The sequence below is a fragment of the Pieris rapae genome, chromosome 2 (genome assembly GCF_905147795.1).
Source record: "Pieris rapae chromosome 2, ilPieRapa1.1, whole genome shotgun sequence".
NCBI classification, from domain to species: Eukaryota; Metazoa; Arthropoda; class Insecta; order Lepidoptera; family Pieridae; genus Pieris; species Pieris rapae.
The window spans coordinates 9,325,719-9,338,252 of NC_059510.1; the positions used below are offsets into that span (position 1 = coordinate 9,325,719).

Here is a 12,534-nt window from a genome sequence, read left to right on the forward strand (position 1 = left end):
AGTCATATTGAGGTGTCTTTTTATTCAGGTAAGTATATCCCAACTTTCATCAAAAAGGGTCAAAGTTTAATATCTTTTACAAACATTATGAATCCAAAAACTTTTGGGGACATAAATAACATTAGCAGGTATTTGATTTAATTTCATTTATTCCTACAAGTAATTTATTTTCGAAGAAAAAAATAAAGAAAAGAAATACAATCTACATTCTTATGTAGTTTAAAGGTATTTATAATGAGAAAGGAAGTGCTAGGTGTAGTAACTCTCATTTAAGATAAGAAGCATTTAACAACATATGTATTTCAATTTAAACTCGCTTGTTTCGTCCTAGCCATTACAACAGAAAGCTTCTTGAAAAACAAATCAATATCAATTTATAAAGTATGCCAAATAATGTATACAAAATAATAATCCGTAAGGTGCGAGGAGAGAAGGTGCGCACGCGCATAGCGGTTTCGTGACGTCACGAGAGTCATGAGTCATGGGTTTGGTTTACACTGACTCAGTCCATTCATATAATGTGAACATTTCTCAGAAATTGTTTCTATTAATTTGGTAAATAATGTTGAATATGGATATTTCTTCCTCGATTTTGTTTTGAGTAAGGTTTATTAATTTATTCTAAGCTATTTATGCTATTTGTTTATTGTAATAAGGGGTTAGAACATTATATGCTTTTTCGCCAAAAGCTAAATTTTTAAACGGATATACCAGTTTCGAAATTTAAAAGTATACAACAATACTTCTTTAATTTTCACGTTCGAAGTTTTTCAAATTTCGAACTTCTGATTACTTACACACACAAAACTTGCTTATGTTAAACTATTTTAACGAAATCTCTTAATTTCATAAAATAAAGCACAAATTGGAAATGGAAAGTCGCGGTTACTATCCGCCATTGGTTTACTAGCCGATAACAATAGAAAGAAATGGAACTAATGTTTGGTTCAAGTCATATCCCCGCCAACAAAAAAAAAATTCCTGTCAATAAAACTTTGGATAAAGTAAAACAGAATAAAACCTACAGAAAAATAGCCTTTGGTCACGTGACCAAGTATGAACATAAACAAAACCAAATTTGTTTATCGTGATTACGGGTCACGCCTACGATTATTTTAAATTTAAAACTAAAGGCTTGTTCGGTGTTCCCCACAAGTTAAGAAACTCAGCTAAATTCCATTTATCCGACTACGTTTACATTGTATGTTAATAAGTGTTGTTTTTTTTAAACATGATTAAGGTCGCTTTTAGAAAAAAATACAAATTTACAACCCTATCCAAAAATGGGCCTAACGGAGCTTCTTGCTTTCAGCATTGTTTTTCGGTGGGCCCATATCTTCTTGAATGGTCAGCTTTACCCACCTAACAATACATAAACAATAAATTCAATAATAAACAATAGAACAAAATACATGAGACAAAGCTCTTAAAATAATTGTTTGCGACACTTCAAGTCCTTTCCAAACCGTCGCTTTCTCTGTCCCTTTGTATGCTTAAATCTTTGAAACTACGCAACGGATTTTGATGCGGTTTTTTTAATAGATAGAGTGATTCAAGGTTTATATGTATAATAACATCCATTAAACAGTGGAGAAGTACTATTATTTTTGAGGTTTCTAATGTGATGTCGTAAATAATTACATTTTTACACTTACATTGCAAACGTAGGCTGAACCCTACGAGTTTTATCAAAATAATGCACTGCATCCCTTATGGATAACCCACATTTTTATATACAACGTTCACAGATTTTCTATAGTGTATTTAGTATCAGCATTGCACCCGTGCGAAGCCGGGGCGGGTCGCTAGTTTGTTTATAATTTACATAAGCCGCTTACGCTCGTAATTTACGACCGCTAACGGTATCAAGCACCGTTGTTGTCATTACGAACACCATCGCAAATCTGAGGATTGTGACCATATCTTTACCATCTTACCGCATCACGGTAAACAAACCAGCGCAATGCAAATGTTTCCTACATATTTTCTTATCCTACATACATTTACCTAACTAACTTTGTTTATCTATTTTTTAAGTAAGTAAGCTTGTCATAACTAAGTTAATTTCATGGTAGGGCATGTAAGTTATATTACCTATAACATTAATTGTACGTAATAAAACTTATAACAAAATCTTGCGAATCTTTAGATGCGCAAATGCATTTCCACCTCGAATATAAAAAAAGGTGTTTTAAATATACTTACTTTTGTATTGACTATTCAACAAAGACAACATTAGCATATTTTAAAGTGGTAATCGTAATATCAACACTAAAGCTCTCATATAATGTTTATCTACTCTACATCTTATCCTTGAAATGATTAGGGTCTGTAATTCCACCCTATAACATATTAAAAATGACCCGAAATTTAGCATGGCATACAACCGTTGCTAGGTAACGGTTTAACAACATTCTTTATTGTATAGGTAGCAATGCAAGGGTTGATAAGAGAAAAAAAACAATTTATGGTAACAGACAAGTTTTTATTATAACACCGTGGTATTACTTCCTTTACTTGCTTTGTATGAAAATATGTGAAAACCTTAAGAAAATGGTCTCCCGGTCGAGTCAAGCTTCTCCTTTCTTTATACTATCAAGTTTGTAAGGAGTGTCATTTCTCAGTACATAATTATAATGCAGGATTTTAAGTACCTCAGTATGCGGTAATTACCAGCACACTTCCTCATACCTGAAGAAACTCGATCATCCAGAATAAACCGTAAAGTGGTTAAAATTCTTTCTGTAAAATATAATCAGAATAGCCACAATTTTTTTTTTATATAGAACAGGGGGAAACCGGGTAGGAGGCTCAGTTGATAAGTGATACCGCCGCCCATGGACACTCAATGTCAGAGGGCTCGCGAGTGCATTGCCGACCTTTTAAGAATTGGTACGCTCTTTTCTTGAAGGACCCTAAGTACTTCAATATCAATTGATCAACCACAATTTTCTCAAAACTTATTAAACACGTTACCCCACGAATTTCAACAAGATGCCTTTAGTCGATTATAAATGTCTGCGTTTTCAATTAATTATCCTTTTACATCATATTTTTTTCGTATCCCTAAATTTAATTTAAAACTACTAACTGACGTGAGACAGATCTTGATTTAGATTTTCGTGATTCATGTGCACTTTTTACTTTTTGTTTTTCACGGATACAGTGTCAGTGTATTCAGTTTAATTAGTTCTTTTTTTGTTCCTGTTTAGTTTCGTCTTAATAACTATAATGTAATATGTATTTTTGCACTTCTTGCCTACCTTATGTAATTTAAAACATTTTTTTTACTTCACTCACAGTGGTTGCCTGGAAGAGATCGCTCGAAGGCGATAAGGCCGCCAGTTGCTCTCCTTTTTAGTACCGAAGTGTTAAAATAAAAATAAATCTATAAATAATCATAAAATAAATCGTATCCTCCATCCTGAAAAGTATTGATCTATCTCGGATAGATACCTATTACGATAAAAAATTTATAATATCACTCGTCTTTATATAGTGCATGACCACTAATTCGGCATAACATTAGCAAAGCACCATTGCAAATGTGGCAAGCCGTACTACGATACGCTTTCCCACGACGCTATCGATATTATGCGAGACAATAATTAACTGTAATAATAAATGACGTCTAATCATATCTCATTTATTGCTTTTTACTGAATTATTCATACAGTTTTCTGGTACTTCAATATTTAATTACGATTGTAAGGAAATATGAAACATCAGACTTTATAGCCCCGGTACACTGGATCTTCTTTTGGTGATTCTATACAATTTGTATTCGGCTGATCCGTCTTTCTCTTATATTCATATAAATACATATTACTTCTATCTTGACGGTAGTCAGAATAATTGGTTTGGAGTCAAAATAATACAATACGCATAGTGTAGTACACACTATTAAATTTATATACTTAAATTGTAAACAAAAAATTCAGGTTTCTCTTATACTTCAATTGAATTAAAATAGGCCGTATGCACGGACTCCAGCGTGATAAGGATTTCTCCATTCACCATTGTAACAAAATTCCCACGACGACCCGACTCTTGACGGTTAAGTAGGCACAGCAAGTTATTTAGGTAATGCTATTAACATGTCAATTTCAACGGACAGTAAAAAAAGAATGTAAACAATGCGTTGATCAAAAGATACTATATATATAGTACCTGGATGATTTTTTTTTATAAATTGTGTTTTTTGGAAATTATATTTAAGTACGAATTACATACTAATAAAATGATGAAATATGAATAATATTTTTAGATCTTACAAAAAAAGTAAAATAGTAAGTTTATGTTTAAGTTGATAAAACACGAATAAAATAACATTTTCTAGAAATGACTCCTAGCTAGATCGATTTATCGCCCCCGAAACCCCGTATACTAAATTTCATGAAAATCGTTGGAGCCGATTCCGAGATTCCAATTATATATACAAGAATTGCTTGTTTAAAGATATAAGATATACAATGACTCCTGACTCCAACTATTTTTTACCTACATAAAGTTTAAGTTTTATTTGACTTTATTCATAAATAATTTGTGATTTATATGGTTCTGTTGTAAGTTCCATACATAGATCAAAGAAAATTCTTTATAGAGTATAGTGTATGGTCTTCCAAGACAAAACTGATGCTTTGCCGACAACTGTGTGAGTGTTTTGTTAGGTACTAAAATATTCTATAATAGAAGGGCCACGATTCTATACATTCTGCAATTCGTAAATTTTTATTAATAAACTAACAACGTCACGCATCGTTGGTTACCACCTGCCCAACACTGTTATCAAAACACACCCATGAATATTAAAATATATACATGTATAATGGCGTCGCCAACTCATATTTCAATATTGTTCTTCATTTTAGAATGTTTTTAAAATTAGCATCCTCTTAAATTTAACACTCATGAATATATTTACATAGAACTTTTTTTCAAATAATATGATGTTCTGTACAAACTGTACACCCACATAAGCAGCTATATAGCTAAAAACATTAAGTATAATTGAATATAGAAGTAAACACAAGTTGTATTGTTCATGCACACATAGTAGAATGGGAGCAACTTTCTAACATAGAACAAAACAGCCAGTGGATTGCTCTCACCTCTGAACTGCATTCTCTGAACTGAATTTATTCTACACAACATGCTTGTCATATTTTGAATATACTATTTGCTGTTTTAGCAATATAATAATATAATACTAACCCAAGCATAAAAATAATAGATACATATTTACCCAAATCAGCTGGTAATGTATGGCTTAGTTGACTATTTTTATTTATTTAAAAAATAGCTAACTTAGTAACTGTTAAGTTTTTAAAAGACTCATACAGAAATTCCAATACTGGCTAGATTCGGTCCTCTACACTATGCATCAGCATCTGCCAACCCAAACAATTCTATTTGTAAGTGAAATAACCCCAATATATGTTTGCGACTGGCTAGTGAAGGTAGTATATTAGAGATTATTTTAAACATAACAGAAATAACTACCAATTTAAATGTGTTATCAAAGAAAACTGGTATGTATACTATTTTACCATAGGATATTTTAAGACTATGGTATGATATTTAAGGTCCATAATAATTTCCACATTTACAGAATTAAAAGTTGGTGGTTTAATTATTGCAAGTAACTCAACTTTAATTAATGCAGAATACTGCATATTAGTGGTTCTTACCACATGACTTATTGATTAGTATAAGAAGTCAACTTAATAGAAGCAACCAGCTGTGTAGTGTTCTCTGCATTTGTGTGACATAATGTCATGTTAAATTGTTTACTGCTTTTTTAAACAATTATGATTATGACTTACTACTATTAAGTATATTTGGTTTATTGACCAGATGAATGTACGAACCTGCTGCAAGTTTTGATAAGTTGCGTCGCCTCCAAACGCCTAAGTCCACCTTCATGGTGATGTTGAAATTTTCAACCAAGCATTCAACAAATATAACGGATTAACTCATTGGCACTTAATGCATTTTCACCAAATCAATAAACAGAATTGTATGAAATCAAGTAACACAAACAACGAAAAATAATTTTTCACGAAACAAAAAATAAATAGAGTTCGCACAACAATCACCCGACGATTTCCATGATTGACTGATATGAGCACAGAATACAGATATTTAACGTATCTAATGACTAACAAAAACCGAATACAGATTATGTGGTATCGACAAACTGAGTGACGGTGGACTGTCAACAGTCAAAATAATAATACATATCTACCGATGTCCGATAGTACACCATTTCCCAGTATATATTACTTCACTCTGATCTCACTATTATGAATTTAATATATCTTATAAGTAAGTGGTAATTATTTAGGCGACACCAAGTTGTGCCGATAGAATTTTATTTTGCAGAGAGTAATCATAGAGTACTTTTGTATAGTAGTGACGTAGTCGCAGTTTTTCCACTACGGTTGAAAACTATTTATATATAATAAAATATAACGGCAGAAAATAAAATACACAAAATAGACGAACAAAAGCCAGAAGGTAGAGGTTTACTTAAAGATCTCAAGTTTTTGCCTTCTGGAATCTGGCGGTGAAAAAACTCAAGAATACTGACAACGCGTGTTGCCATTTTCTGTAAATCAAATAAATAAATTGATATATCAAACTATTTCATTGAGTATCCACACATGTTCATTTAGTAACATAATTTTTAAATTATATATTTATTAAAGAATCAATTTGATTTTTATAATTAATCTAATAAAATATTTTATCTTGTTTGAATATTGACAATGAGCTAGAATGTTGCTGCTTTTCCATAAAAATGGCAGCCTTTATGTCGTAAGCTTTTCTTTTCGGAAAAGTTTTAATACAGTTTATTGAAATTTATAATGCTATGCGATACGATTTCTTCGTTAAATCGGTTTTGTAAAAAGAAACATAATTATAAATATTAAAAATTACTATGATATTCGTATTTTTAGTAAGTATGAACTACGTGGTTAGATATTAGGTATACATATTCTTTTTGTGTTGTGCTAGTAGATTTGCTAAAATTAATTGTAGTCAGTATGGCCGGTATACTTTATGGTTTTGTATTTTCCATTATCAATTATATTTTATAAATTTTTAGGTGGCGTAAAGACTAAAATCAAATGTTAGATAATTCGAACGAAGATCAAACCAGTACTTCGAGTATAGTACAAGAAGGTAATATGAGCGCTGGCACAGCGTCATTAGAACGTGAGTTAGCAAGTACGCGACGGCTATTGTGGGGGAACAATGTCAAGGAAGACGTGTTTAGACGCTGGGCGCAGGGCTTTCAATTTAGTACCGACGAACCTAGTGCTCTCATCCAGCAAGAAGGTGGACCATGCGCTGCTATTGCTCCTGTACAAGGGTTTCTGCTCAAAATTCTTCTCTCAGAGACTCCAGGTCACACTTTACATGACTTGACCTCAGAGAAGTGCAACTCTCTTTTGGTTAGAGCTGTGTGTATGATATTAAGCCAATGTTTAGCGGCTAAATACAATGTTGCAGTTTACCGCAAAGGTGAGGCAGGAACAGAAGGCAGTACCAGTGTGAATGTCAGTGTAGATGAACAGTCTTTTGATGCTATTGAAAACTTTCATAGAAGACTAGAAGTACATTCATTTCAAACATTATCTGAAGTAGAATCTTTTTACAATCGAAATATCCGAATTCTAAAGGATAAATATGGTGTTCTGCTTTTATTGTATAGTGTCATTCTTAGCAAAGGTTTAGAAACAGTGGAGGCTGAATTGTCAGAACTCTCAGATCCATTAATTCATTCCACCTATGGATATGGATCACAAGGACTTATAAATCTAATGTTAACGGGAAGGGCTGTGGCCCATGTGTGGGATCATGATCAAGTTGTCGGTGGACTTCGTTTAAGAGGAATTGAAAGGCAAAATGATATTGGTTTCCTTACCATAATGGAACATATGCAATATTGTACAGTTGGTTCATTTTATAAAAATCCAAAGCATCCTGTTTGGGTGTTAGCTTCTGAAACCCATTTGACTGTACTGTTCTCAATGGAAAGACGCCTTGCTGCACCAGAAACAGCAGGAGAGTCAGCTGAGCGCATATTTAGATCATTTGACCCTGAAGGTAATAATTTCATACCATCAGCTGCCCTTCAAGATGTTTTATGTGCAGCAGATCTTGTCAGTGAACCAGAATATGTGGAATTAATGAGAAGGAAGCTTGATGCAGAGAATCTAGGAATAATATTATTGAGTGCATTTATGGACGAATTCTTTCCTGGCTGTGAGCGTGGTGCACCAGACACATTCACATTACACCATTATAATGGTCTATCTCGAAGCAACCCTGGAGGCAGAGTAGTATACAGAACTGGAAGAGCTGCATTGCTTGAGTGTCCGATGCGAGCTGCAACTACAGACCCTATGCTTACCTGTCTACAGACCAAGTGGCCTAGCATTGACATTGTGTGGGATGATGGGCACTCGCCCTCCTTAAATTAGCACAAGACCATGTTCAGACTTGTAGTGACAAAGTGACATAATGTTATATTATAATTTAAAATATGTTGCTGAAAATTCCATTACTGTATTGTATTGTTTTTGTACAGAAATTAATGAAATGAAAGTCCTAGGAGAAACTGTCACTTAAGGCAGCTATTTTCCATGAACTTCACACTAGTTTCTGAATGATGTGAATATGAAAGAGTTTCAATCACACTTTGATAATTTACCATTTGTGTGACTCTTAGCTTTGTTACATCCACACAAGTCTTCAGAGGGTACTTATTTGTACTCCAAATCATATACTTTATTGTACATTTTAATTTTTATTACATAGATCATAGAGCACCTCTAGTATTAAATTTACATGTGGTTAAAATAAGCAATAATATAGCTGGCCCTTAGTAAAAATGTAAAATGTCTAGACACTTTAAATTTAACTATGATGATAATCATTACAATATGTATGGAATTGATCTTATTTTTGTATAAAATTAAAGAAACATTCAGATTGTCATGAAAGGGAATTTATCATTTAAATTTTTTCCTCTGTTATAAATTACTACTTCATCAATAATTAATTATCTCCAATTAGGTAAAACATGGTTTGGATTTAGTGACCAGGCAAATTTGCATTTTTTATCTTAATACTAATAGAATGGATAATAATTGAAATGATCCATTTTGTTTAATGCTTGCCTGTAACAATTTTTATACTAAAAAGTGAATGCTTAGGACCTTTCATTTTTCTAACCTTACCTTTTAAAGACTTCCAGGCATAGTAAGTATACATAATGTGTTATGTTTTATAGTGAAGTTATTTGATCCAATTCTTGTAAAATAGCTGTGAAGTTGTCTTGTAAAATACTTGAAAGATGTTCAGTTTTAAAAATAGAGGAAAGTGCTTTTTCCATTATATTACTTTCATTGTTTATTTAATATTGGTTGATGTACTGTCAAAAATAAATATAATATAAAATCTATTTTGTGGTATATTATTAGGGTAAAAAACCGGTTTAAACATTAACTTTTTTAGAAAGTTGTTCTCCATTACTCATACAAAGAACTGAATTGATTTTTGTCTATAATATTAATTATTGCATAAGTTTCTCAACTAGTTGGTTGGTGACTGTGACTTCGTCCGTTAGGATTTCAGTCTCTTATAAAAACGTTTTAATTGAAATTAAAAAAAACAACATTTCTTATAGATAAGGCAGTTGGTTTTGATTTTTTGATACCTCGTAACGTTTGGAATTGATTGTATGGTGACATAATGATATGCATTTTTTTAATTTCGTCAATTAACTAAAGTAGTCAGAATTTTTTAATATCTAGTTAGAGATAGATACTTTTTCCCTCAGATTAATACACAAAAGGTAAGTGGGGGGAAGATTGAACGATGAAAATTTTAGAGCAGAGTTGAGTTTGAACCTCTTGTAGAACAATAAATATTAACCTGTTCTAATTAATGGCTTTGATTAGTAAAGAGCAAAACCTATAATTTTATATAATATGATATTATTAAATCGGTTCGAAAGTAGAAAAATAAAAAATAAAGATGCAACAACGAAACAGGGTAAAGATTAAAACGTGACGGGGAAAGACTGAATTTTTTCTAAAATCGTCAAAACTAATGGAAGATGTCGGTCGGTCAACGGATTTAAGTATGTTCATAGCTTTTAGTGTCTTGAAAACTCGCATCTGACTTTAGGGAAAAAATACCTCTATTTTACAAAGATACGGCTAATCGTTTTTTTATATATTTCAATCTTACCCCAACGGGGACACTTGGGCAAACTTGTGCCATCTCAGTTTCTTTTAAGCCATTCACGAATCACGATGTTGCACGTGACGATTTTTTTATTTAACAAGGCATTGTTACTAAATAAAACAATTGCAATTATTTATTTAGTAACACTTCGCTACATTACAATATAAAAATTGAACATAGTTAAATGAAAAGGAGAGCAAATGACGGCCTTTTCGCTTTCAAGCAATCTCTTCCAGGCCACTGTGAGTGAAGGGAAAGCTCCTTCTCGTATCTTCCTTAAAATTTCTTCTGTACAAACATTACCTGTCCACATCGTATCCCTAACATTCATTCTAACTACTAACTGACGTAAGACTTCTCATCTTGATTTAGATTTTCGTGATTCATCTGCACTTTTTAATTTTTCACTATCAGTTTAGTTATATTTTTGTTTTTTTTTTATTCTTGTTTAGTTTCTTCTTAATAGCTATATTATGTAATATGTATTTTTGCACTTCTTGCCTACCCTATGTCATTTAATACAATTTTCACGTAGAATTAATAAACAACCTCCTGAAGTGGGTTTTCTGAAGCCGGTAAAAAGCTCTTTTCTAGTCAAGGACAATCTTTTATGATTAAATTTTTTAAATTCATAAACACTGAAGTTATAGTGATTTGTAATTTATTTATTTACACTTCGTTGCAAAGAAACACAAATAACGCAATACATCAAAATTACAAGGGATGCAACGAGTGGCCTTATCGCTAACAAGCGATCTCTCCTAGGAAACCTAATAAGATGAAATTATCTACATATGAAGTAAAGAATTACTTACCTACCTATAAAATATTTTGAAGTGAAACTTTTTTAGAATCGTTGTGATTTCAAACTGATGCAACGGAAAAAGCGACAGTAAAAAGAGACAGAAACATGAATTCATAAGATTTAACGTAAGAGAAAATGAGATAGATAGAGAAACTTTTTCAGAATCGTTGTGATTTTAAACCGGATCCAACGCAAAAAGAGAGAGTGAAAAGGGACAGAAACATAAATTCATAAGATTTAACGTGGGAGATAATGAGATTGGAGGCATTATACAGCCTCTCTTTACTGCCGCTTTTTCATTTGATCGAATTTCAAACTTTCGTTTAAAGAGATTATATCAGAATTTACCTGAACTCACTAGGGAAAGTATGGGCTATATGAAAAATTGGTTCCTTAAGACGACAAATCGTTAAATCAAAAACATAGCACAATTTTAACGTATTTTTTTCGGTATCATTATCAATCTCGCAATTCTCTAACGTCCCACCCCAACCATGAACCACACTCCACAGTTGAAGTTAGCTGCTCAGAGTGTGTTGAGTACGTGATTGGATAATTTCTTCGTCTTGATGTTTTCGTAAAAGTTAGAAGTGTTTTAATAACCTGTCCTGTAACTTTAATTATTACAAGGTGCGATTGTTTCATTAGAATGTCTAATAATACTCATTTCTTTACAATACTTATCACATTAAAAAATACGGCTGTTTTATTATTTCAGTAAATATCTCGACTATCCGTCTTTACAAAAAAAAATGAGGTAAGATAAATATAAAAAATAAAGGTACCAAGGGTTATCTCAGTTATTTTCAAAATTTACCTGATATCATCGAAAATAAATTGGCATCGTACCTAGTTGATAATTCAACGGGATAACGTACTCGTATTACGTTAAGATTCACTTTAAAAAATCTTTGAAAACATTCGAATTTTTTATTAACTGTAGTTGAATGTATATCGTGTAGTAATAATTACTTAATAGGTGCATAATGCATTTGTTTTATTCAGAGTCATTATGCATCTACACTCATGACTCAAGACGATGTGACCGAAGCCATAGAACAAAAAAATAAGTACCTTTACATTATTTAGAGCAGCTAAAATTTACAAAATACCGATCACCATCGAAACTCGTGCAATAAGGACACAATCGAAGGGGAATCAAGTGAATTAATACTGAGGAACGAGGCCAACATTGTTTCTACGGGGGGCATATAACGATCATAGCTCATTTTATGTTTCAGCTACATTTCGTAATACAATTGCCATTATTAGATCACAACATCCTACTAATTACTGCCCAATGAAGAGAATAGTGATAACCTGTGACAGAACATATCGGGCTATAAGACTGTCAAGTATAAGTTGGCGTTCCAGTGGCGGCGCCTCCTACAACCCTCTGTGTTGCCACTTTTTTTGTTTAGTTTGGATTGATGGATATTCTTAGATATTACATTAAAGGTAAATAA

The 12,534-nt window shown here is 32.3% G+C and overlaps 2 protein-coding genes across 3 annotated transcripts in view; one reads left to right on the forward strand and one right to left on the reverse strand.

Annotated features, from left to right (window-relative positions):
* LOC110991839 (protein crumbs) overlaps positions 1-6,114 on the reverse strand; it is a 58,559-nt gene extending 52,445 nt beyond the window's left edge. Inside the window, exon 1 of the mRNA XM_022257368.2 lies at positions 5,871-6,114. Within this exon, the coding sequence (XP_022113060.2) occupies positions 5,871-5,925 (55 nt within the window). The 5' untranslated portion in view covers positions 5,926-6,114. The remainder of the gene's footprint in view (positions 1-5,870) is intronic.
* A 665-nt stretch (positions 6,115-6,779) lies between these two features.
* On the forward strand, positions 6,780-9,475 carry LOC110991809 (ubiquitin carboxyl-terminal hydrolase MINDY-3 homolog). 2 transcript variants are annotated; one of them, XM_022257326.2, is made up of 2 exons: positions 6,780-6,991; positions 7,112-9,475. In XM_022257326.2, the coding sequence occupies exon 2, from the start codon at positions 7,134-7,136 to the stop codon at positions 8,490-8,492; it is 1,359 nt and encodes a 452-aa protein (XP_022113018.1). In that variant the 5' UTR covers positions 6,780-6,991; positions 7,112-7,133; the 3' UTR covers positions 8,493-9,475. The 2 variants fall into 2 exon arrangements, with proteins under 2 accessions (XP_022113018.1, XP_022113016.1); XM_022257324.2 differs by having other exon boundaries at positions 6,780-6,961.
* Positions 9,476-12,534: the final 3,059 nt, after the last annotated feature.

Coding starts and splice junctions, on each gene's coding strand:
- LOC110991809 (XM_022257326.2), top strand. CDS start 7,134: ATGTTAGATAATTCGAACGAAGATCAAACCAGTACTTCGAGTATAGTA.